The sequence below is a fragment of the Peromyscus maniculatus genome, chromosome 1 (assembly GCF_049852395.1).
Source record: "Peromyscus maniculatus bairdii isolate BWxNUB_F1_BW_parent chromosome 1, HU_Pman_BW_mat_3.1, whole genome shotgun sequence".
Classification (NCBI taxonomy): Eukaryota; Metazoa; Chordata; class Mammalia; order Rodentia; family Cricetidae; genus Peromyscus; species Peromyscus maniculatus.
The window spans coordinates 6835392-6855751 of record NC_134852.1 but is presented as its reverse complement, the minus strand read 5'-3'; the positions used below and the strand labels follow the sequence as shown (position 1 = coordinate 6855751).

At 53.8% G+C, this 20360-nt stretch overlaps 1 protein-coding gene across 5 annotated transcripts; it reads right to left on the bottom strand.

The window, feature by feature from the left end:
• Positions 1–253: 253 nt before the first annotated feature.
• On the bottom strand, positions 254–20137 carry Ttyh1 (tweety family member 1). Of its 5 annotated transcripts, none has more exons than XM_015989285.3 (14): positions 19797–20137; positions 16756–16934; positions 14644–14755; positions 13629–13849; positions 10916–11011; positions 9702–9774; positions 9330–9405; positions 8022–8077; positions 7737–7829; positions 7288–7380; positions 2737–2879; positions 2555–2600; positions 2350–2425; positions 254–1744 (listed from the first exon to the last, which is right to left on the bottom strand). In XM_015989285.3, exons 1-13 carry the CDS (start codon positions 19920–19922, stop codon positions 2387–2389), a joined length of 1353 nt encoding a protein of 450 aa, XP_015844771.1. In that variant the 5' UTR covers positions 19923–20137; the 3' UTR covers positions 254–1744; positions 2350–2386. The 5 variants fall into 5 exon arrangements, with proteins under 5 accessions (XP_015844771.1, XP_006995934.1, XP_015844774.1 ...); XM_006995872.4 differs by having other exon boundaries at positions 254–2227; positions 19797–20029; XM_015989288.3 differs by having other exon boundaries at positions 254–1632; positions 19797–20029.
• Positions 20138–20360: the final 223 nt, after the last annotated feature.

Genomic DNA, 20360 nt, shown 5'->3' with positions numbered 1-20360 from the left:
CCGCCTCCCTGTGGGACTCAAGTTGTGAGCCCTCACGCCCGGCCACAAGAGGCTTTTCTTAAAGCTCATTGTTTACACCAGGAATGATTGAACTGTGCCATTCAATTAGGGGTCCCTCTTAATAAACAAAGAAACAGCACCTTATAGCCCAGCTTCCGGTCATACTTTGTACTAGCGACTTTTGGTAATTACACAACACTTGATTAACTTTGTATCATTTTGTTACTGTTAGCATGATAGGTTTCTTCCCATCTTTTTTTTTTTAATAATGAACTTTTATTTTAGAATAAATTTGGGTTTACAGAAAAAAAAAGTTGCAAAGATAATACGGTAGTTGGGCATAGTATGCCCAGTTTCCCCTATTGCTACCACCTCGGATTCACCATGGTTTATTTGTTAAAAGTAATAAAACTGACTGATGTTGCTTTAATACTCTGAACTAAGCCGCAGACTTTACTTAGACTTCGATACTTTTCTAATTAATGTTTTCTGCGTGCCAGAGTGTAACCCAGAGCATCATGCTGCGTTTATTTTGCTTTCTACCTGTCCTGTCAGAGCTGACGTGTCTAGATTGAAGATACCCATTTGCCTGACGATGCAACTGAGGTTCAAGGAGTCAGATAACTTGCCCACATCAGCACAGTGGTGCCAGGACTGGGCCCAGAGGTATCCACCCACTGTGAGAGGCCCTTTAAGGGTATATGTCCCTTGGTGTTTGTGCATCCTACTGCCACTGTTTGTCACACCCAACTTGAGGATCCTGCTCTACCGGCTTCCCCTACAGAGCTGCTGCTGGTCTTCCAGAGAGTGCTACTTCTCTTTCCCTTTTGTGGACTTTTTGTCTCCAGCATTTAACTAAGCCACATGGTGCCTGGACAGAGGGCTCTTCACACACATTTTTAGTTGCTTGTTGTCTTTTTCTGGAAGCTCGGTCCCCGAAGGATCACCAGGTGGAGGTATAGCTTTCATTCTTTCACATATGAACAGGTTTTTCTTTTTTTTTTCACATAACTAGGGATTCATAGCCTCTGGGCAGCATATTTTGAGCACCTCTTCCTCGGCTTCTAGACCAGCACCAGACAGCACCCCACTTTAATGTCACAATAAGTAAGTACTAGGCTGGGGAGTAGCACATCGTGCTTGGAAATCATTAGAATTTGAACAGCTTTATGAGTTTGTCGTGGGGTTTTTGTTTTTTCCTCTGTTCATCTCAGTTGCTTACTTTTAAATTGAGTTGTCTTTCTGTTAAATAAATAGAAGCTTCTGTGGGTTATTTGTCATATGTGCTGCCTTTTTTTATAAAAGAGAACTACATAGGCGTTACTCCCCTGATAATAAATTTCCCTTTTTACTCTGCCATGTTTGTTTTTACTTCATGGCTCATAGGCTGCTTTATCTTTTCCTGTCTAGATTTAATCTTCTTTCCAGTCTCCCCTTCTACATCACCCTGGCCGCACTCCATACAGATATTCTACTTTCTCTTTGAACAGTTCTGCCCCTTGACTGGCACACACGTAGGTTTTCTGACATCTTGTGCTGGATTTGAGCCGCCAGGAAGCGAGTTGATTCCACACCGTCCCGAAACCCACCAGGCCTTGTACATTCCACGCGACTGGAAGCTCGACTTGTTTCCTGTGGGTACATGCACGTTTAGATCTAATGCTAGGTTTGTTCTCTTCCTGGGATCTGCCTCTTCCATTGTCAGGATACGCACGTGACTTTCAGAACCAGAGCGGTGCTGAGCCTGGACAAGAGGAGAGTTGCCTTTCAACCACCAGGGAAGGGGCTCTCCCTAGCCCAGTCAGGATTTCCTCTCCCAGGAGGGAAGAAATAAGAAGGACCTAGCTACTTGTAAAATAGTCTTCCCTTTTATTTCAAGTCAACCCTCTGCCAAGTTAGTGCCATAAGGTGAGATCACTAGGCGATGAGCAGAGACATCCTTCTACCCGCCACCGCCGCCAGCTTAGTCCCTCCAAGGACAATACTGGCAGCCAGCCAGAGGTGAGGGACACCCGGCTGTAGGTCAGCCCCCTTCCCAGTCGGCCCTGGTCACTGCTCTGCCACCTCAGCAGTCAGTCCCCTGTGTGAAGGACAAACAGGGATGGAGAAAGGCTGGGGCCAGAGCAGAATGTCATCCTATGTGAGGTGTCCGTGGCCAGCAGTGTTAGTGGTCAGAACCCAGTCAGGGTCAGGTTAGTGGGGCCTTCTCCAGCAGCCAGGAGTGGAGCTGGAGAGAGAGAGAGAGAAGGAGCTGGCACGGGCAGGAGACACTCCCATGGACACCCACCCAGCATCAGAGTACCCATAAGCCAAGGCCCAGCAGAACACCAAGGTGCCGCCAAAGCTTACCGAAGAGGAGAGGCAGGCTCCAGGCTGGAGGGGAGGCTCAGATGGAAGACTGCCACTGCACAAAGCGCTTGGATTCCTGGCAGGATAACAGGGAGAAGATGTGAAGTGAGCATCTGTCGTTTACTGTGGGGCCCCTCCCTCCTCCTCCTCCCTCAGGCCCAGAGGCCCCGCCCCCAGCGCTCCCCCCTCAGACCAGGGTGTGTACCTGAGGGTTGAAAGGGTCGTCGTCATCTGTGTCATCGTAGTCATCACTGAAGTGCGATGTGGGGAGGAGCAGAGAAGCAGGATGGGAAGAACCCATCAGGAGGCTGCCCCATCCCCACCAGTGGCCCTGGGTCCTGCCTCCTGTCCCCTCCCTGGGGACCCTGCCCTCTCTCCCCTGCTGACCTGGGCGGGAAGAGGGCCCAGGCACGGGGCAGGCTGCAAAGGGTGGTGGCCAGGGCCCCCGCAGACAGGAGCGAGAAGAGCATCAGGAACAGCAGGCCCTCCAGGGCATCTTCACACAGACCTCGGAGTGCCGAGCCGTAGTCCTGAGGCAGAGGGTAAGCCTCAGAGTGTGCACGCGTGCACTCTGCACCCAACTGTCCGCGGGTCCAACCATCCATTTACCTGGCACTGCATGAGTCAGTCACCCAGACTCTATGCCTGAGTGCAGTCTCCCATCAGAGAACTGTTTGGAACGTGGATGGTCATCCCATGTGTTCACCTATTTGCTGAGCTATAGCCTCACAACCTATTCCTATTTTATCCCATGCCTCCACCCCCCACCCCCCACCCCCATGCGAAGTGGTCTAGCATCATCACTCAGCACCCAGAGAGCTCTCCCAGGAACCTAGGTGGGCAGGCCTCTACACTGATACCGCCCACCAGCACCAGCCCTGCCTGTCCTTGCTCCAGCCAGGGGCTACTGACCGATGAGGATGCCAGCACCCTTTCCTGCAGTTGGGAAAGCCACACCCCCCACACCTTGTCAAGTGCCCCTGGGAACCCACAAATCGCTGGCTTATGTAACACTTAGGATTGGACAGGGCACACGGAACACATGCAGAAGAGGCTGGCTGCTGTGACCACCACCTCAAGGCCCTGTAGCACGGCCACCATGCCGGTTCATTCTGCAGGAATGGACTAAGCCACCTCTGCTCCAGGCAATGTCCCCAGCACTGGCAACCGTCAGTACACGGGACCAAGGAGGCCACTTCGGAGGCTGGGAAGCTGGCAGGACAGTAAGATGTTAGGACAGTGCCCACAGAGGCCATCTGAGAAGGGAACAAGGAGTTGGGCAGATGGGTAGGTCTAGACTGAGGCAGGCGGCTGGGCTGATGTGGAAGACAAGGGTAGAAACACCAAGGCTGAGGCCACAGAGCTTTGGGTAGGACTGTCGTCTACACAGGCTCTTCTAGGTCAGTGCCAGGAGCCCTGGCTTTAATCCATGTGCAGGGGGGATTCATGCAAGGATTTTTAGAGGAAGACTCTGATCCGATTGTGTTTGAAAGGATCACCAGCTGTCATTGGACAGATGGACTGAGCAAGACTGGCATGCAAGAGGCTGTGGTCTTGGGCAGGCACTAAGGAGGGCCAGGGTCTGCAGCTGTGGTGGCTGTGTGAGCAGCAGATGCAGTGGGAAGTGAGGACGGGGAGCTAGAAGGACAGTCCCGACGTCCTAGTTGAAGGGCTAGGGTTAAGGAGCCCACCAGGACACTAACTAGTTAGGTTTGCAACAGTTGGCACACACATACTATGCCCACACATCCTTGCAACAGCCCCAGGTCATGCTGTCTTTGGCTGTCACGGAAAGCAAGCTGAGCCCAGAGAGTGGGCAATCTCCTTGTACACAGTCATACAGCCTACAAGGTACAGAGCTGAATCTGGAACCAAGTCTCTCATTTAGACAGGGTCTCTCCCTATAGGCCTGGCTGGCCTAGAACTCACTTTGTAGACCAGGCTGGCCTCAAATTCACAGAGATCCGCCTGCCTTGGCCTCGGCCTCTGGAAGGGCTGGGATGAAAGGTGTGTACCACCACCACCACCCCCAGCCGGTTCTTTCTCATCCTAATGTTTCTTGTCCCTATTTTATTTGTGTGTGTGTGTGTGTGTACGTGTACAAGTGGGTAGGGTGTTTGGATGCCTGTGCATGTGGGGTGGGGGCAAAGATTAAAGTTCAAATACATTTTGGGTTTTTTTGTTTGTTTGTTTTTGTTTTTCCAGACAGAGTTTCTTTATGTAGACCTGGCTGTCCTAGAACTCATTTTATAGACCAGGCTGGTCTCAAACTCAGAGATCTGCCTGGCTCTGCCTCCCGAGTGCTGGGATTAAAGGCATAAGCAACCAACAAGGTGTTGTTTGTTTTGAGACAGGCTCTCTCACTTGGACCTGGCGCTCACCAACAGGGCTAGGCTCGCTGGCCAGGAGGCTCCACATAGCCACATGTCTCTGCCTCCTCAGTGCTGGGATTTTAAACCAGCACCACATGGCCTGCTTTTTCCATGGTTTCTGGGGATCAAACTCAGGTTTTTATGATTGTGTGACAAGATAGAGGGAGCAATGTTCTCGGTCCTGTCCCTAATTTTAGTATGTGGCTTAAAAAAAAAAAAAAAAGCCTAGATGGGAAACCAAGGCCCAGAGTCACATGGCTTATTGATGGTGGGCAAAGACTCCGACTCCTCATCTCTCCCTTCACAGTCATCGTGGAACCAGTGTTGGAGCTCAGCATCTGCATGAATCATAAAACAGGGTTGGGGTCCCAGCATGCCGTTGTATAAAAAAGCAAGGACCTGGGCTGGAGAGATGGCTCAGAGTTTAAGAGCACCGACTGCTCTTCCAGAGGTCCTGAGTTCAATTCCCAGCAACCACATGGTGGCTCACAACCATCTGTAATGAGATCTGGTGCCCTCTTCTGGTGTGCAGACACACATGCAAACAGAATACTGTATACATAATAAATAAATACATCTTTAAAAATAAATTAAATAAATAAATAAAGCAAGGACCCTTCCCTGGCCCTTCTCGGATACCTACTCAGTGCCCCATTGCTCACTTTTTGGTACCTGCCCCCTGGGACAGGATACCACATTAATTTCAGACTTTGGATACCCAGCAAACAGTGCTTTGGGACAAGGACCTCCCAGGTGTTGCTAGGGGCTCCTTGTAGAAAGGAATCTCTCTGCTGAATCTGTATGCTAACTCCAAGGTAGACAGATAACCAGAAGGTGGTGAAGAAGCATCTGTCCTGAAGATCTGATCCTCAGTGAGCCCTTGGGTGGTGGATGGGTCAAAATGTTTCAAAAGCAGGAGGGGACAGACTGGCCATGCTTGGAAGTGTAGCTCAGTACCCTTCCATGAGCTCCTTGCCCTCTGGGCCGACCACTCAATTGTCTTCTCCTAATCTAATAATAGTCCCTGCTGGGTCTGGAAGATCTTGCCATACCAGCTAGTGGGGAGGCTGAACCCAGGAGATTGGGGAATCCAAGCCTATATGGGTAATTTAATGAGACTCTGCCTCAAAATGAAAAATACCTTTTAAAAAGACTGGAGGCTGGGGACTCAGCTAGGTTGAGGGAGAGCTGGCTTGAAATGCATGAAGCCTTGAGTTCCATTCTCAGTACTTCATAAGGTGTGCGATGGCACACACCTGTAATCTCAGCACCAAGGAGGGCAAAAAGATCAAAACTTTGGGTCATCCTCTGCTATAACAGCTAGTCTGAAGCAAGCCTGGGCTACATGAAACCCTATACACACACACACACACACACACACACACACACACACACACACACGGTAACATTGTGTGCCCCAATATATTGTGAACACTAATAAACTTATCTGGGGTCAGAGAACAGAACAGCCACTAGATATAGAGGCCAGAAAATGGTGGCACACACACTTTTAATCCTAGCATTCCAAAGGCAGAGATCCATCTGGATCTCTGTGAGTTAAAAGCCACACTGGAAACAGCCAGGCATGGTGACTCATGCCTTTAATCCCAGGAAGTGATGGCAGGAGGCAGAAAGGTATATAAGGTGTGAGGACCAGGAACTAGAGCCTGGTTAAGCTTTAAGGCTTTTAGCAGCAGTTCAGCTGAGATCCACTTGGATGAGGGCACAGAGGCTTCCAGTTTGAGGAAACAGGATCAGCTGAGGAATTGGTAAGGTGAGGTAGCTGTGGCTTGTTCTGCTCTGATCTTCCAGCATTCACCCCAATACCTGGCATCTGAGTTTGTTTTTAATAGTAAGACCTTTTAAGATTCCTGCTACACACACATCAATAGTAGACTGCTCGTCTAATAGGCTGGACTATCGGAGTTCAATCCCCCAGTACTATAAAAGAAAAAACTGATCCTGGTCTTGGCATGGGGGCCGGTGACCAGTGAACCCCATAGAGTCAGGATCACGGCAAAGCCTGTGTGCATGGAGGGTGAAACCCTACACACACACACACACACACACACACACACACACACACACACACACACACACACACACACTGTGGGAGACTGTGAGCAAGGAAAGAAGTTAGGTCTATTTAGAACAACTCGATGTTGTAAGGGTGAGAGTCTTTGCAATGCTCACGATTGTTCCCTCAAAGGTGTAAAGGTGGGGAAATGGAGACTCAGAGATACTGGCCGGCCCTTGAGGCCACACAGCTCACAGCTGAGCCCATGGTGGGCCTTGGACAGGCAGCCCGGCCCCGGCCCCTTGCACATGGAGAGGTCCATGAACTAGCATTCAACCCTGGGAACTGGGAGCCTGCCCAGGCTCTCATTCCAGGGCTTAAGAGGCTGAGCAGCTTTCAAGGAGGAGGAGAGAAGGTGAAAGATGAAAAACATGGGAGGAGGGAGAGAGGATGAGAAAGAGAGAGCAGCAGCAGAGGGGAGGGAGAGAAGAGAGGAAAGGGGAGGGAGAAACAGACAGCATGCAGGCCGGCAAGCACACAGGAGCGCACCTTGTGCAGACTGCGGCAGTGCAACAGCGCCACCAACTGGTGGAAGCTTCCCTCTGTCACATTCAGCGTCTCCTCCAAGGATAACAAGGGCTTCTGTTGTGGGAGGGAACGAACACAGTTACACAGTCCTTTTGCTACACCGCAAAGTACGCCCTGCCCTCAACTCAGGAGCCCCACTTCCCAAAGGGACCATCTCCTCTCTCCCCTTTACAGATGTTCAGCAGCACCCCAGAGCCTCCCTCACCTCCACGGCGACCCAAGCCCCAAGAGACCAGTCAGCTTCGGTTGCCTCCACTCCTTCCTGAAGGCTCTGGCCCAGAGACCTGCTCAGCTCTGTTGCCCCGCCCCTTTCCATAGACTACACCCAACAGGAGACCCTGCCTACTTGGAGAAGGGCCAGCTCCACGTGCCCTCTCTCCCCTCGGGCTGGTACGGTCCATTGACCTAACCTGTGCTGCAGGAAACTGAGGCACAGCTTCCCGCTCCAGGCCCTGCAGCTGGGAGTGGATGCTGGCTAGAGCTCGCTGGGACAGAGTCAGCCTCTGCAGGGAGATAAGAGAGAGGAGCACTCAGGTCAGGGTATCCGTGATGCCATCTGCCCAGTAGAATACACAACTCTGGGCCACGGCACCCTCCACCTCCCATGGAACCCAGGAGTACAGCCCATCATATGCCCTTGAGGCTTCACGTTAGCCATCTCCTCAATTCCCATTTCTTTTGCCCACAGTCCTAACCTGTTGGAAGGGGTTGGAGACCGCCTGGTTGCACAGGAAATAATAGTTGAGGATGTCTGAAGTGGAGGGAGAGAAAGGAGCAGGCTATGAGCCTGAGCCCAGGCTCTCCCTGGGCACATCTGGAGGGCCATAGCCCAGGGGACATTCCCCACCCAGTTTGGAACTTTCTTGGGGTCTCAAAGACCTGCTAGTCACTCTCCTATCTGTTCCTTTTCCTCCCTTCTCCCTCCCTCCTCTTCCCCCTCCTTCCTTCCCTCCCTTCTCTCCTTCTTTTCCTTCCCTCCCCTTACTCTCCCCCTTCCTTCCATTCTCTCCCCTTCCCCGCTTTCCTTTCCTTCCCTCCTCCTCTTCTTCCTTCGTGTGTTGTTGTTCAGTTTGCTGCTGTTGTTTTGAGACAAGAGTCATGCAACCCAAACCAGCCTTGAACTTGCTATGTAGCTGGGGATCACCTTGAACTTCTGATCTTTCTTCCTGCACTTCCTGAGCGCTGAGATTTTAGGCACAAGCCACTGTGCTAAGCTTTATGTGTTGCTGGGAATCAAACGTAAAGCTTTGGGCATGCAAGGCAAGTACTCTACCAACTGAGCAACGTCTCCAATTCCACTCTGTTTTTGTTTTGTTTTAAAACGGTGCAGCAAGGTCCACATAGCTCAGGCTGCCCTTGAACTTATGCCTCAGCCTCCTAATTGCTGGGATTATAGGTGGGCAATATCACACCCCATACTTTCATCCCTTCTGCTTCACCCACATCTGGAGGCAGATTCAACTGACCTAATTATGCTTCCTTGTTCTCCTGTTGGGGTCCACAGAGGTTTCCTAGTGAGATCTAAGCTTGCTTTACACAGCAGGACTGCATTAGGGGATGGCTTGACCACATGCATGATCACTAGGTATTTGGAAGGGTCTGCACTTGGCTGTGCTGGGGGGGAGGTCTTTTGCTCCACCCCTTGGCATTTCTATAAACAGCCTTTTAGAAGAGAAAGGAGGGGCTGGTGGGTTTTGACCCAGGCCCTCCTGAGCTATCCTGTGTTTCTATCTCTCTCTCTCTCTCCTCTATATTTCTAAGTATTTCTCACTTCCCCTGCTCAAGAGTACCCTAGGGGAAAAAGTGGGGGCAGGTCCCCCACAGTCCCATCCTCCTATCACTGAGGCCCATGGCCTCCTCTCCCTCCCCTCACACTCACAGGTATTTGCTCCTGCCCTTTTACCATCCTGCCGGGATTGGTAGATGGTTCTGCGCTCTACCACAGACTAGGCACTAGTGGGTGGCAGGGAGCATTGAGGGCAGCAGGGATTTATGGGAATCACCTAAGCTGAGCCCTGTCTCCTCCTGGGTCAGGTTCAGCACGTAGGTGTCTGGGTTGGAGCAGAAGTCACTGAGGCCCTGGTGAAGGAAGCAGGAAGGGATCAGACCAGAAATGTCCAATTCCATATTTTCACAGAACTCAGAGGTCCAGGCTCCAATTCTCCTCCCCCCTCAAACCCAGGGGTCCAGACTCTAGCCCTCCTCAGACTGAGGAGTCTAGTCCAGACCCCAGCCTCTGCTCTCTCAGGACCTAGCACATAAGGCTGGAACCTCCGAACGGTGATCACGTCTCCCAAGCCTTAGGATTTATGGCATGAATTAGGTAGCAACCACCCCAGGATTCAGAACACCCGAATCCAGAGCCCCCTACTTACCACAGCTGTGGCGGCCTCCAGGCCCATAGAACCCCAGCTCAGGACAAGCACCAGGAGACTCATGGCGGTCATCCTAGAGGGGGAGGCAGCTGGACTCAGGTCTCTTAATCAGCCTTGCCTCTTTCTACACCCCACGTCCAATCACAGCCCTCCCCAGTACCCACCAACCTCTGTAGCCTAGAGGATTAGAGGCAGAGGCATGGGGAGGAAAGGGTGGGGTAAGGCCCAGACTGACGTCAGACAGAACATCTGTTCAGTGGGAAAAGGAGAGGGGAAGGTCTTGGTTGGCAGGTCAGCAGCCATTATCCCAGCTGTTCCTGGCCCCTAGGAGGCAGCTGTCCACCCATGGGCTGAATTTCCTGGGATGTTATTGTGCAGGGTCCAGTAGGCTCAGAGCTAGCTCCCAGGACCGTCCACGGCCCATTTTATTTAGCGATCTTCTCTCCACTCTCTCAACCTCTAAGCCGCAAGGCGCGGGGAGTGTTCCAGAGTTGATTTCTGAAATTCTGAGTTTAGCTTATTTAAGTCTTGACGTATGTCCGGGGTTGTGAGGGGTAAGATAATTCTGGGTCATGGAGTGGTAGGGGAGGTTGACAGCTGTTGTAAACTGGAAGACCTGGCCCCCAGTCCCAGACTTGCTCAACACAGTGTGTTCTACCAGTCTCCAAGCCTTGATGAGGGCTTAGACGCAGTCGTTGGGCATCTCTCCCAGGAGGAGTCCACAGACAGTAGGCACCAAGGAAGGAGGAGGAGGAGGAGGAGGAGGAGGAGGAGGGTGGGCTCTTCCCTTGATGGGCAGGCTGGACTTGTGCCCTACCACAGTACATCCTGACTGCTGTGTGGCCCTGACCTAGCCACAGTGGCCTTCCACCACCTCCCACTGTTACACAGAGGTCAGTGCCTACCTCCCTGGGAGGCTGAATGTGAGAGTTCCATGAAGTCCTAAGAATGGTATCTGGCACACAGAGAGCTGTTCAGTAAGAACCCGGGTCCTAGGTGTCCCCCCATTACCTCATGTCCCTCACCTGCCATATAGAGAACCTGGTGGCACTCCCTCCATGCGTTTGTTGTGGTAACCAAGGGAGGAAGCATCTGGCATGCCGCCCCACCCCAGCCTACAGCAAACGCAAGCTTGGTCTCTGCCATGACTTATGCAATGTTGCGTGCTGGAAACCCGCCCATCCCCCTCCCCTGTGCCATACGGCTCTACTCACACAACCACCAGCCACTTGCTCTGCTTCGCCAGGCCCAGGAGGGTGAAGAGACAAACCAGAAGCACCAAGAGCAGCAGGAGGACGTAGGCCAGCCACCTGCAGGAAGAAGGGCCGAGGCCGTGGACCTCAGGAGGCCTGCAGGACCTCGGGGCCACCCCAGCCTGGTCCTGCAGCCTCTCCACTGCTCCGTGAAGTTCACTGGTGAAACGGTGCATGACTCACAAGACGCTGGAGTGCTCTGCAGCATAGGTTCTGGAGTTGAAGCTCCTGGGACCTCCCCTGACCAAATCACACAGAAGTCCTGTGGTCGAGGACACGGGCAGTGGCCCCTCTGACTGGGATCCTTGAGCCAGGACTACAGGGTGTCAGTTACCTGGGACCTTATTGCACACTTCAGAGCTATGATGTCTAGGTCTCAATTACTCATTTAGCCATGTAACCTATCTGCCTCAGTTTCCCTACTAGCAACCTGAGCGGCCTATCAGGATCAACTTCACAATCTGTGATCGGGTGAATGAATGGGCACATGTAAAGGTCTTAGGAGAGTGGGCTTGTGGGTGAAGTCAATGTTAGCTAAATCACCATCCAGGGGAGGCTTTGAATGCTCCATACCAGGTCATTAAATAAGTAACACACCAGGACTGCAGAGGGAGATGCATGGAGGGCCCAAACTCAGCGCTGGGCACGTTGCAAATGCTCAATAAAGCGCCGTTTCTCAGCAGTCCCCGTGTGACTGTGGTTTGCACTCTCTGCAACCTTGCCTCTGGCCATGCCTCCATGCATGGCCCCAGTGCATTTGCTGGGCCTCTCTAATACCAGACACGTTCACGGAGCACCTGCTGAGCATCATTTTCACCGTCACCTCCACTTCCCCGACCAGACTCTTGGGATCCTAGGTTTGACCATGACATAGGACCTGTGGCCCTTGGACCTGGGCCTGACTGCCTCCCAGTGTTTGATCCCCAGCCTGCACCCTCTGCTGGGATCGTTTCAGCCCCAGTATGATCGTACCAAGGAGCCCGGCCTCCCTGCTTGGGAACAGGGGACTCGGGTTGTCAGCTGAAGGCAAGAAGTAATGAAATAACTATGAGAGGATGGGTCAAGCTTGGTCTTGCTGGCTGCTGAGATGGATGGCTGCCTCGGAGGGCTTCACTGCTTCTTCTTCCCCTCCAGTGTCACCTTTCAGCATGGCCCTTCCAAACACTCGGACATCAACTGCCTGCCTGTCCCCAGACAAGCCCCTTCTCATGACCCGCCTCCCAGGAAATGTGTTTGCTCTTTAAACATGTTTTTATTTTATATGGATGAGTGTTTTGCCTACATGCATGTGCATCTACCTGGTGTCTGCAGAGGTCAGAAGAGGGTGTTGGATCCCGGGGAACTGGAGTTACAGCAAGTGCCCTTAACCACTGAACCATCTCTCTAGTCACCCCCCCCTTGCACCCCGAGACCTGTTGATGCCTCTGTAAACATAAAACATGCTAGGCAGGCAACTCTAACCAAGTCATGTTTCCCAGCCCCTCAGGACTGGATTCTAGGTAAATGTTCCACCAGAGCCACAAAAACAGCCCCTCATTGGGGAATTCTACGCATGGACTCTACCACCGGAGCTTTATTCCCTATCTCCTCACGGGGGGGGGGGGGGGGGGATTCCAGGCAGGGGCTCTACCACTGAGTCACACCCCCAGCCCCTCACAGGGAGATTCTAGGCAGGTGTTTTACCACGGAGTCACACTCTCAGTCCTTCACCAGTCAATTCTAGGCAAATATTCTTCCGTTATCCCTGGCCTCAGCCTTGTTTTGACTCTGGTTTGAAACAATGTCTCACTAAGTTATTCAGACTGGCCTTGAAATTACTCAGCAGCCCAAGCAGGCCTTGAGTTTTCAACCCTTTTAGCTCAGCCTCCAGAGCAGCTGAGATTACAGGCCTGCTTCCCATTGCTCTCCTGGCTGAGGAGAGTCCTTCCTGGGTGGGATTTCCTGTGTCGTTCCTCTGCTTGGCATATCTGCACTTGACTATTTCATCGGTCACCATGTGTTCTTTGTTTCAGACATTCAAGGTTATCAACTAACTTTCCACAGGGCATTTTGAGCTATGCATGAAAGGACTCACTTTAAGGTGGGAAAACCAAGGCCAAGACATGGCAAGAAACCTGTTTAAGCATGTACGTATACAGAGTGGCCTCTTAAATCTCAATCATATGCACCGTCTCTCTCCAGTGTTAAGTAGTTGCACAGTGAACACAGTACAGTGAACACAGTTGCCTCCCAGAAAATCTAATTTTAGATAAATCTAAGGTTTGCTACTTGATTAGTCCAGTTACTACTATGTGTGTGTTATGTGATTGATGTGCTGGATGAATGAGTCAAGGAACAGCTGAGTGAGTGAATGAATGAGAGATCATTGAGGGGATATGTAACTATGAGGCTGGGTCCTCAATCTCTGGACCCATCCACAGAGCTGGGTCTATCAGCCTGGTCTTATATTCACAACTGGGTAATTCTCCATAGTAGGGCTGGCCTATAGGATGCTGAATAGCATCCCTGCCTCCACCTGCCAAGTGACAGTAGCTTCTCTTCCAACCAGTGGGACAAATAAAACTGTCTCCAGATACTGTCCCTGTCTCCAGATACTGTCCCCCCACCCCACACACACCCCAGGGCCTAGTTTGAGGCTATGATGCTTAAAACAATAGGGGAGTCCTTTCTCTACCTGTATTCCTCCACGAAAGTCACATCTTCAGCCACCTGCACCGGGCTGAGGGACACTCCTTGCCAGAAGGCCAGTCCTTGCAGGTGCTGAGCCGCAGCCTCTGCCTGCCTCCGGGCTCCCCACGTGGCGGCCACCAGCTCCACGCGTTCTGACAGTACTTCCTCCAGGGTGGTCAGCTCCGTCCTTACTGCCTCACCCAGCCTCTCCACTGTTTCCAGCACCTGGGGAGAGGACATGGGTCTCAGGCCCGGGGTAACCTTTTCCACAGCCTGGGGTGGAGGCTAAAGGATGGGGTCTGGGGGGCGGGGGTGAAGCAGGGATGAGAAGTGTGAGCTGCCAGAGATCTGGGGTTCTGGGGCATCTGAAGACTGGGGCAAAGGGCCCCCAGGTCCTGTCATCTGCTCTAGTTGGTCAGGGGCTTGAGGACAAGGTAAAGATTCTAACCCCAGCACTGAAGTTAAGTCAAAATGGAAGAGTGAGTCTTAAGTCTGAAGTCTGCATCTGCCTTTTTGAGTCCGGGGTCTCAAATCTGATTCCTTGGCTCTCCACAAGTAGGCACCAAACTGCAACACCCGCATCTCAGCCCTGAGCTCTGGAATCCTGGGGTACAAGATCTCCTGTGGGGGGGTGGGGGTGGGGGTCCCTGAGCTTGCATTTGGGCCAAGTGTAGGGTCTGTAGCCTTGGATCTGGCCTGGAGACGGGGACTGGTGTCCTTGGTGTTTTGTCTCTGGCTTGGGATATAAACTGAAGTGCAGGCCTGGGCCTGGATCCGAGTCTTCACCCTCTGTGTCTGAATCTTCTAGATTCCAGCTCCAGGTGTCAGGGTTGGGATTGAACATAGGGCTTAAGGTCTGCAGGTCTGAGTTTGAAGTTCTGCATCTGGGGATTAGGTTTCTGGTCTGGGATCTGCTTTGATTTGGGCTCCTTTTGTTCCTCAGCGGGGGACACCACGATCCCATGGGGACACCAACTGGGGCATGAGTCTGCGGTCTGGCCAGTGGCCGGCCCCCTCACCAAGTCATCAATGGTGCTGAGCGTGTGGTTGGCATGCAGCAGCGCTGAGCTGAGCTGGGACACCCCGTCGCTGGTCTCGCTGTTGCCATAGAAACCAATGCCAATGCCCGCACTGAGAGAAGGAGGAAGAAGAAACACCGACCCGTCTCAGACCCTGGAGGGCAGGCACCATGCCTCTACGCGGCGGCACCCACCCACCCTCCCCTTTGCTTCCTTTGCCCATCCAGTCTCTGCATCCACCCTATTGGTTCTTCCTCCGTGGGAAAAAAGAACAGCTCAAGGTTGGCCTCCACCAGTTGCCAAGGTAACCTGCAGACCTCACTCCCCCAGCTGGAGAGACGTCATTGTGATGCTAATGGTGGGTGGAGTGGTGGAAAAGAAGGAGCCCCCCCCCCCAGATTTAACTCGCACCACCCCAGAATGGAACCCTGGTTTCTGCCTAGCCCTGGACAAAAGGTTATCAGTTCCTAATCATGATCAGCTCACAACCCACTCCTGCATCCTTTGCCAAAACATCCCGCATTCACAGCCTTGTCTTAGGAGTCTTTAGGCCATCCACACCTGTCTCTCCCTAGCCCAGGTGGCCCTTGCCCCTGCCTCCTCAGGGTGCTTAGGAGCACAAGGTCCCTAGCCCTTATTCTTTTGTAAAAGACATTGTGCCTGGAGCTCTCAGGCTTCCCCTATGCTGCCCAGGGATCCAGGCATTTGGCCAGCTGGAAGAGGAGTAAGAGAATGTGGGAGGGAGGGCTGGAGGCCAGGCCAGGAGCTGGGCCCCTGTCCCTGCCCAGCCAACACACAGACTTCCATTGTGGAGCTTGAATATGGGGACCCACTTTCCTCCCCGAGTCTGTGCCTCGCACTGGAGGGGGCGAGAGCCTGATGCCCTCACAGTTCCCAGCCTCGGGCTAAACAGGCCCCCACCCCACCCCTTGGATGGGAGCCTACTGCCCCTGCCCCATTGTTCAGAACCCTACAAAGCTCCTCTTGTTCCCAGGCTCTGAGGGGGCTGGGGCTGTGTCTCTCCCCCACTGGGTCTTTGTCAGCTTCCCCCGTCCACCCCCATCCTGGAAAGCCTGATGAGAAAACATCTTGGATATAGGGCGCCCAGCCCCCGTATCCTCCCAAACACACACCCTCTTCTTCCTACCACGAGGAAGAGTGGCCCAGAGCCCAGACTGGGGTGACTACTCCAGGCCATACCCCCAGCTGGCTGGAGGGGACACCACATTCCGATGCGGCTCCTGATGACCATGCATGAGGTCCCCAGCAGGTCTCAACCCCCTCAAATCCTTAGTCCTCTCATAGGTGACATAAGTCAGCTAACTAGCCATGACCTAGGAGGAGCTGGACTCAGGGTCGGTCAGCAATCTTGCTGTCAAGTTCACTGAAGTTCCTATGGAGGGTCCTGGGGGGGTGTGTCTTTCTCCATGAGCCTGAATCTCCACTTGCCTCTTAAACTGGGTGGGCTTAAAAAGTCATTTTCCCTACCTCCCCGAGCTTCCCTCATTCAGAACCAGGTGTGGCCAGCTTGAGCACAGCTCTTATCATGAGAAGGACTCAGAACCAGCTTGGGTGTGGGCTGAGCAGGTGCCGCTGAGGGTGACCCCCGTAAGGCCTGTTGTTTCCCTGACTGGAACTGTGGCTCGGGTCGCAGAGTGCCGAGGCTGGCATGTTCAGTGTCTGGCACACGGGAGTTATGCTCAGTTGTTGAATGAATGAGCTCAGTGAATGAATAACTCTTTGATCAGGGTTAACACAGAGGACACCCCAGGACCGACCCAGGAGCTGTGCACTCTCTAGTTTCACTGTAACTGGGGTACAGGCAGGGCTGCAAAACCCACTTTAAAGATGTGGAAACTGAAGTCTGGGGAGAATATCTCACTCCCCTAAGTAGTGAGAGAGCCACCGAAAACCCCAAACCTGTCCCAGGCTTTCAATTCTACTCCCTGGCTGGCTGCTTGCTCCTCCTTAGGCCTCCAGCCCTCCACTCACCAAGCAGACAGACAGGCACTCGCAGTGCCCAGGGATTCTCTCCCCTGACTGCGCCCACACCCCACTGCAAGTGTAGAGAGCTCTGCCCCCCACTCCCCACCCACCCTGGGGCCCCATTACCAGCCCACGAGAAGGGCAGCAATGCAGCTCCAGATGACACAGCCACCTCCTGGTGGGGGGCTCTTGGCCCCAGGGGGTTCCGGGGGCCTGCAGCAGCAGAAGCGGATGAGGTAGACGGCGATGAAGATGAGGCTCAGGCCCAAACCCAGCCCAGCCAAGGCTGCCACCAGCAGCAGGGCCTGAGGAGGAAGTGATGAGAAGCCTCAGCGAGCACTTTCGTGTCCCCGACAAGAAGTTCCTCCCCTGCTGCATGGATGGGGGCAAAGCCCAGTCCTTGATGGTGTTCAGGTTGTGGGAAAACATGAGATACCTATTCTCTCTCCTATTTACAGCTGAGGCCCATCCAGGATTTAGGGCTAGGTGGCTGGAGGCAGCATCCAAGTAGGGGACCCAGGTTTTGGGTTCCAGCCCTGGACAGTTCTTCCCAGGTTGTGTGGCCTCAAAAGGGCCCCTCCCCCTCTGAACCTTGGTTTCCTCCTCACTGCGACCAGTCAATGGGAAGGCAACACATCCCAAGGACTTCCTGAGGTTCCCTCTGAACTGTGGGGCAGGAAGGGGCAGGAAGGCGCCCATCTCCATACTTCAGGAGAGCAGGAGAGGCTGCCTTCTATACCGCCTCTCCCTCCTGCTGCTGAGCTGAGCTCACACACCCACCCTGTCTGTCACCCCAGGTCTGGGGCTGGGGACAGGGTGCTGTGACAGGTGTGTGTGTGTGTGTGTGTGTGTGTGTGTGTGTGTGTGTGTGTCTGGTGTGTGTGTGGTGTGACACATACACACAAGGCTCAGAGTCAAAGACAAGGAAGAGGGAAGGGGTAGAGATGAGACACACAAAACACCAGAGGGTTCAAACCAGAGACAGGGGGGAGAGGGGGAGACAGAGAGACAGACAGAGAGGTGAAGAGACACATACAGACCAAGAACCATACAGAGAAAGAACTATAGAAGAAAGGAGACTGGTGGGGCAGTGTGTACTGAGACCCAAAGGACGGAGGGAAGGAAAGAGAGGCAAAGGGATGCTAACAGCTGGGAACACCTTGCAGAACAGAGTGGCTCTGAGCTGGGTACGGCACTACACCCCCTGTAACCCCAGCTTTCTGGAGGCTACGGCAGGAAGATCGCCATATTTTCAGGCCATTCCCTGTTACATAAACTCCAGCCAGCCTGGACTACAGAGCGAGGCTGTGTCTCAGTCAATTATAGAACTGTGGGCTCTGCATGTGGTAGGGTCTTTCAGGAGACCTGTGTCACGTGTCTTCTCCGAGGCCCAGAGCTGGACAGGATTTACCTGGAGCCACACAGCAGGACAGGGGCAGTATGAGGTCTGGAATCACAGCCCTGCATTTCCAGGGACTACGGTCCCTAAACCATACATAGCCTAGCTCCCTGTCCTCCACATCACCTGTGGGAGTGACAAGTGTGCGCAGTGTTGATGTGGCTGTGAATTTGCCTTCCACCAGATGAGGGCACATGGAGTGTGAGTATAAGTGTTTGTGTATTATCATGCTGCATGTCTGGGAGCAAGAGAATGCTTGTGGGCATTAATGTTTTCTGGACATAGCTTCTTCAATCAGTGAGGGGTGTTGGGTGGACTATGTGAGTGTATGTGTGACTTGGGGTGAGTTTGAGTTTGTGTGTGTGTGGGGGGGGGGTAGATGTGTATGTGTGTATGAGGGTGCCTGCATGTGTGGTGGTGTACACATGAGGGTGCTGTGTATATGTGACTGGGCATGTGATCCTGAAGGTCCTGTCCCAGAGTCCCTCGCAGTGTGTCATTTCTATGACGAAGAATGTCCCCGGGATGGGACTGTGTGTGCCCCAGCTTTGACTCCGACTGCTGAGGATCAGGTTGAGCAAACTGCTCTAAGCGTCTGTGGCGGTGCTGGGGGCCCACGGGGGAATCCTCGTGGCTGAGGAGCTCTCCAGAGCCATAAGCCCCGTGAGTCTGTTTGGGAGTGGGTGGACCCACCGGCTGGAGGCTGTGGTTGTGTAAGTGGCTGTGGGCGAGGGGATGGCGGTCCCCGTTTGGAGGGGAGAGGGGGCGGGTGTAGTAGGCAGGGAGGAGCCGCTCAGGCTGTGCCAGCCATGACCCAAATAGCAAGCACACAGCACACGTTCCCCCTTGCTGCTTTTCTGGGAACACCCCCCTCCCTCGAAGCTCTCCCAACCCTGTGCCCCTTTCCCAGAAGCCACCCTGAACAGCTGCAGAGGTTCAGACTTGCGGGGAGGGCAGAGCTGACTCCCAGCCCCCCCCCCCAAGGCCCCCAGCTCAGCCAAGCTTTTCTCATTAATCTCAAAGTCAAGGACTTGAATTAAACTGGGTCAGGGGACAGCCACCCCCCAACCCAGAGCTACAGCTGGGCCCCTTTCCCTGGGGACCCAGCTTCCGTGAGGTTCCACCACCAGCCTCACCCTCCTGGGACCCAGGCCTGTCGTCTTCAGTAGCCCCAAACCTAACCTCATCTCCACCCGATCCTCTCTGGCGCCCTGACAGCGTCTTCTGTCCTGGGACAGGCCGAAAGCACCCTGAATCCTTATCTCACCTCACCTCATTCCACAGCCCTAGCCCTAAAATCTCTCGTCCCTATTTGAGGATATCAATCCCTGTCCCAGACCTCAGCTGCCTCCCCAGCCTTCCCGCTCTCGGTCCTCTCTCTTGGGTACCCCCTTATCTGGGACATATTTACAAGCTGGGATCCTGTGGGGGCGGGGTCCTTCTCGCCTAGAACCTCAGGAGCAGATCTTTCCTTAGATGACCCTGGAGACTGGCTTCCAAGGCAGGTCTCAGGAACCCAAATGCTGGGGCCTCATCTCCTCCCATTTAGGACTCTTGGGGGTCCAGGCTCCTGACTTTCTCTTATTTCTGGAGAGAGGGTCTGCATCCCCAGCGCACGTCCGAGGGAGGAACCTTAAGGTATGAGCTCTCTACCGCCAATCTTGTTCTTGTACCCCCAAACGCGGGCCGGGTCTCCAGCCCCCAAGACGCAGGAACTGTGACCCAGCCTCCTGCTCCCCGGGGACCTGGCCCCTGTTTGCCATCCCACCTGCTGGTACTCTTGGTCGCGGGGCGCAAAACCGCTGGGCACCGGTCGGAGCTGGAAGTCGGCGCGGGGCAGCTGGTGGAGGAGATGCACCCAGGCAGAGGGTCGGTAGCCCGGGGGTGCCCCCATGGCCCCGGGGTGGGGCAGCTGGGCGGACCGGGCTGGGAGCCTCGGTGCTGTGCGGGGCGCGGGCGGAGCGGGGTTTGCGGGGCTCCCGGGAGCAGGAGCCCAGAGGGCGGGGGGTGGAGATTGGGGAGGGGGAGGTGCGGCAGGTGCCTCGGTGCTGCCCCTGGCGGCCACCGGAGGCAATGCGGCGTGAGCAGTGGGCCCCGTTGCTCCGCCCTCTCCCGGGCTCCCACCTGCTGCCTGAGCAGGTGCAGGGTCTTTGCTCAAGTCAGTGGTATCCAGGGGCTGGGCTGTGCTGAGAACAAAATCGATTAGCCTTCCTTGTTCCCGGACGTGCAAGAGCCAGGATACTGTGATTTCTCTTTGAAGCACACAAGCTCTTTATCCTTACGTAAAACCTTCACCTTGGTGTAAAGGTCATTAGTATTTTGCAGATAATAG

Coding starts and splice junctions, on each gene's coding strand:
- Ttyh1 (XM_076568716.1), bottom strand. CDS start 19,922: ATGGGGGCACCCCCGGGCTACCGACCCTCTGCCTGGGTGCATCTCCTC. Junction 14,756..16,755: donor GCTGCCCTTCTCGTGGGCTG/GTAATGGGGCCC, acceptor TCCTTCTCTCAG/TGCGGGCATTGGCATTGGTT. Junction 1,531..2,554: donor ACGACCCTTTCAACCCTCAG/GTACACACCCTG, acceptor ATCCAGCACAAG/ATGTCAGAAAACCTACGTGT.